Raw genomic sequence first — 5,369 nt, 5'->3', positions numbered from 1 at the left:
AATGTAGATGCTCCTTGTCAATATCTGTGTTTTAAGATTTAGGAACCATGCTTTATTTATTGCTAAGGTTAATTCTACTGCAAGAATCCAGTAATAATTCTGTAAACAGTGTTTTCAGCTAGCCAGTTTGAACCTGAACAGCATCAGATTGTATGGTACAATCCTCCTCTGTATTGCAGATACTCACATGGAGCTTCTAACATTTTAATTTTTCTTATACTCTGTGATTTGACAAGGAGAGCAGGGAATTCTCAGGATTTACGTGTGTACTAAATGGCAGGCAGGTTTTCTGCTCCTTCTCTGGATGCTAATTCCAGTGCTTGTCTCTCTTTTGGGAATCAAATGCTCTTCTGTTTTGCTTAATGGCATATTTTGTTTAAAAGGCACTATGGATTCTTGATAACTACCTACAAGTCAAGGTCTAGATGCCCTCCTCCCCCTGGAAAAATTAATATTTTTTCTATTGCTTGGTTTTTTTTCCCCCACCCCCTTGCTTAATTATCCATTGTGGGTTACTCACCTTTAGCTCAGGACTCTGGTCATTCACCACATCTTTATTTTTTTTGTGCATATTTTCAAGGTCTCTTTTCTGATGTGAGGAATAAGAAACTTGAAATAGATACAGCAAGTAACAAGACTGATTTCTTGTGGCGTTTTCTTGTCCTTTGTGCTTTTTTCCAAGTTGGCAACAGTTGTAGAAAGAGTGACACCATGTGTTAAGGGTGAAGAATTTAATTTTTATTGATTTATTTCCCATTTTTTCTTCAGTACTCTCATCCTTTAAGGTGTTCTTATTTTATCATCCATCAGATGTTAAGATTTTCTGTATGCTTGCTTTGTCATGCATTTTTATTTTCCATGGATACATGGAAAATTTCCATTTATGCATTTTACAGCTCACTAGTTTATAGCTAAACATCCTTCAAGAGAAGTTGCAGTATCTTTAAACAGTTGATTTTATGGATAAATTTGTGTTCAGATTTTGTTTAGTAATTTAAGAAATGCATATCTGGAAAGAAGAATTGAGAAAAGTGACTGGAAACCCAGTAGGAAAAGAAGATGAAAGGATGGTACTGTGAAGACGCTGGTTGTGAGGATCTGTGGTACACTTGTAGTGCAGTGTGAGGAGTACAAGGGTCCCTATTTCTAGGAGAAAGAGGTAAATGACAAATAAATGAAAGGTGTAATTGAAAGGTGAAATTGAAAAGCAGGATTTCTTGGGAAAAGGAAGTAATTTAGTCCAATGTGTAGAACTCATTGCAGTCAAGGTTATAAATATATTTAAAAGCAGTATTTTGCTGTTAGTACAGTTTCTGAGATTATTCACTATCTGGCAGGGTAAAATAGAGGCTTGCACATGCTAGAGTGTTACCTGGGCACGAGCCCCTGGGGGGCTGAGAAGCCAAATCTGATTTCAGGATGTGTGTGCCCAGCAATAAGCCCTGCTGACATTGCAGGTGCAGCAGTGTGCTGCTGGCTGCTCTGTGTGCGTGCAGGGGAGAAGGTGTTCAGCTGCTGTGTGATGTTTTCTGCTTGAAGATCTGAGTCGTATTTCTCTTGAGGAAAAGATACTAGGCTGGATGGAAGCACCTGGAGAAGCCAGAGCTGCCCAGGCTCTGTCAGTTAGACCACACATGAGTCAGTCTGTGGGTGCTTTGGAGGAAGAGACAAGGGTTGGTAGTAGGAAGGAAAACCTTTGATTTGTCCCATTGCTAAAGGAGAGGTGCTGGGCTGAATCACAGAGGCTTGCTTGTTTGGTGACAGCAATGTGTTCTTTTTTTGCCTCCCTTATGTTTTCTGTTTGTTTGTTTTAGGTTGAATTTTCCTATCCTCCCCTAAAGCCTGGAGAAGGACATGACAGCCACAGTTTACCAGAGGAATGGAAATATTTGCCATTTCTCGCCTTACCAGATGGCGCTCACAACTATCAGGAAGGTAAGGAACGAGAGAGGAAGTTGTAGGTACTATTTCTACTACAACCAAAATCAAAATCCTGATGTCTGAACAGTTGAGCAATGATTCTTTTTGCTCTTAGACGTCCTGTACTTTTTGTTTAAGCTGTAAAGTACATTGTCAATGATATGTTACTTTGGAGTTTAAAGTGAAGGTAGATCGGAAAGGTGCAACTCCTACCTCAAGAAATCAGATGTCAATAAAAGCTTAAGGGTTACATGTCTTGGGAGTAGTCTTAGCGCAGAACAAGGCTATCAGCTTTCTCAGAAGTTCTTTGAAGAGGGAATAAACTTTTGAGTAAAACCTAATCCAGCTTTGAGGTAAGGGAAAAATGAAACTCTAAAATTCAGCTATGTAAGGTATGTAGTCATTATGACTTTTTTTTTTCCCTCCTCAACTAATTTAGAGATTCTTAGAATGACCTACAAGTCATTCATTGTCTGCAGAATGACATATTTTGAAAACCAGCAAGTGTGAAGGGCAGGAACAGGAGCTTTAGTGTCTTTTGTCAGCAGAATGAAGATAGAATGATTCTTTTGCCATGTACTTACCAGCAAGTTCACTGCAGTTACATTATTTGTTTAGTATTGCGTTTATTTCTTGTTTATTTGACAGCAGTTCAGTTCATTGCCGTGACATTTATATGCGTGTTCAGTTGTTTCATCTTTTTTTTCTGCAAAGCAGTGAAAGAGAAGTCACTGAAAACAGCAAAGTCGCAGAAACCCTTTAATACTACTTGTAATAAGATTACTTTTTTCAACTTGATGTACTTACCTTCCTAATTCTCCAGCTTCCAGAGACCTCACTTATAAGCAAAGGAAGTCATATCAAAATAATCCCCTTCCTAGCAGTCATCAGAGGCTCTCTGACGCTGCTCTGGGTCATGATTTTTGTTCAATTTCTGTGTTAAATACATAATGAGAAGAGGGCTACATTGAAGACTAGGAAATTCATAGGCAGCTGCTCTTAACTTTTCTCTCTTGGCTCAGTAACATCCCAGTTAATGCTCAACTTGGAGCATTTTTATTGCTGCACTAAAAGATTATCAATGTGTGTTTTGGTCAGAGAAAAAAAAAAAAACAAACAGACTTGGCAACAAAACTGATATATATCCTTGTGTTTTATAGGCAAGAATACACATGAACTTGAAACAGGCAAATATGTTTCAGATAATAGTTATGTTACATTTATTGTAGCTTTATTAGATAATCTGTTTTTTGAGTTTTTAACTAATTCCCATTCATAGTTGCATTTTTGCAAAGAGGATGACTTGGTACAGGAAATAGTCTTAGAGGCTTTCTAAAACTCTAGGTGATCTCCAGAATATAAACAAACATGTTCAAGGAAGTAAGTTTTGTTATAAACAGTCCCTCTTTCGGTTGGACTTAATGCATCTGAGATTGTCTCTTCTGTTCATTTTGTTGCTATGAAGCAAACAAAACATTACTAGTTGGTTTCAAAACAAATTTCACTCGTGTTTTGAAAGGCAAACAGTCACAATATCCTCTGCTTTATTGAGAATTTAGTAACTTTTTTTGCAGTAGTAGCAAGTGCATATGTGTGTATATATCTCAAGCAGTAACAGCCTTTCTCATGTCACATTTTACAGATTTATTTTTTTTTCTTTCATGTCACACTTGCACAGTGACAGTAATTATTTTGTGTGAGACTAGGATTCAGAAATCCTTTTTCTTAGCAGAGTAGTGGGCTGGTGTGTGAATATCTACCTTAGCAGTGGCAGCAGATACTCTCATCTTTACACTGTATATGTCCTCCTTGTTGGGTTTTTTTTTCCCTCTCTCTTAATTGCATTTACCTTTTTAATGACATCACACTCCAACTTTACACCTTGCCTCGTAGTGCCTTGTCTTTGCTCCTTCACACTGAGTTGGAAAAGCAGCATGCCTGTAGATTTCAGTTGGTGCTTCTCTGCTGTCAATAGCTGCTTCTGAGAACCTGTCAGTGGGCTTGTTGGAGTCTGGTCAGGCTAAACATGAGGCTGTTGTCAGAATATTCATATTAGCACAGCTGGAGATTCTCCCACAAAACATCTTGTGGTTTGGAAACTAATTTGGGTGCAGGCATAGCTTTATAGATTTTTTCTTTCTTTGTTTTTTTGTTTTGTTTTTTAAATCTCAGAAAACAAATGTGGCAGTATTTTCAGCAGTAAGCCTTTTATAAATGCTTTTATTTTTATGATGCTAAAGATAAAAATACTGAACTCTTGTTAGTGACTAACGAAACAATCTTTTTTTGTTTTCATAGATACTGTGTTTTTCCACTTGCCACCGAGATGTGGGGATCGAACCACAGTTTATGGTGTCTCTTGCTATAGGCAGATTGAAGCGAAGGTAACTTTCCAAGTTGTGAATTATATTAATGAGATAACAGGCTGGATGCATTAATAACCCTAAAATTCAGTGATTTGAATTACACCAACAGTCAAGCTGCATGGTCAGCTTACATTAAAAATCTATGAAAATGTATGCAGAACTTGAAAACTGTTTCATTGGCTTATGGCAGCAGGCATATTGTGATCTTTTAAAATGTTCAAGGCAATTGAAAAAAAACATGTTTTGGTTCTTGAGAGCTAATCCAGGCATCAGCACCAAGTAGCAAGATGAAGCTGACAGTCTGTCAGGCGGCCAAGTCACCTTTCCACAATGTGAAATTTCAACTTTTTCGCCCCTTGGGTGAAAAAGTTGAAATTTTTCCAGTGTGTGACCATTAAGAATTTTGGAGTATTTCCTGGGATCTGACCGTGCCAGTGCAGGGATGTTTCTCTTCACTACACTTGCAGAGTAGACTGGAATCTTCCCATTCATTTTTGCTGATTACTGATACTGAACTTTTAGCAGTGAAACTGAAAAAATGATGACAGCTACAGTGTGCACCTGATCACACTGTGGAAATTATGTACTTGATCTACTAGAATGTGCCCATACTTTCAAAAGTAGTGACAGTAGTATGAGCTGTGCACTTACAGCTGAGAAGTTATTACAAATTTATTTTACAATTACACCCATTTCCATGAAAACGACAAGAATTTGGAATGCCATGTGGGTTTGAGTTTTAAATGAGTCTTGTATTCAGAAGATGTAAATGATGTACTCTGTTTTAGTGTTAACCATACCTTGATTATATTTCAAGTTCCTGTTTATGCTATAGGAGAAATTTTACCCATGTAGATTTAAATTCTGCTTCTTTTGAACTAAACCCGTGTTGATTTTAGTTCACTCGTTATCTTTGCAGCCAGTCTTCGCTGCATTCTGTGATTTAGAGTCTTACTCTATTTAACTATGCAATAACTTGGCTTTATTGTGCTCTTGATTCCAGTTTATGCTGTTTAGTAACCAATTAAGAAGATAAATAGATGTTTAAAATGAACTCTTTGGAACAAGTCGAATATAAAACAA

The 5,369-nt window shown here is 37.3% G+C and overlaps 1 protein-coding gene across 1 annotated transcript in view; it reads left to right on the top strand.

Moving 5' to 3' along the window:
* Nucleotides 1-1,001: 1,001 nt before the first annotated feature.
* Nucleotides 1,002-5,369, top strand: part of AVL9 (AVL9 cell migration associated) — a gene marked incomplete at its 3' end in the record, with an annotated part of 13,352 nt that continues 8,984 nt past the window's right edge. Inside the window, exons 1-3 of the mRNA XM_010170465.2 lie at nt 1,002-1,070; nt 1,815-1,935; nt 4,219-4,304. Coding sequence (XP_010168767.2) covers nt 1,002-1,070; nt 1,815-1,935; nt 4,219-4,304 — 276 coding nt within the window. The remainder of the gene's footprint in view (nt 1,071-1,814; nt 1,936-4,218; nt 4,305-5,369) is intronic.

Source organism: Antrostomus carolinensis, unplaced genomic scaffold, assembly GCF_000700745.2.
Source record: "Antrostomus carolinensis isolate BGI_N321 unplaced genomic scaffold, ASM70074v2 scaffold23720, whole genome shotgun sequence".
Taxonomy (NCBI): Eukaryota; Metazoa; Chordata; class Aves; order Caprimulgiformes; family Caprimulgidae; genus Antrostomus; species Antrostomus carolinensis.
This window is presented reverse-complemented; position numbering and strand designations above follow the sequence as displayed.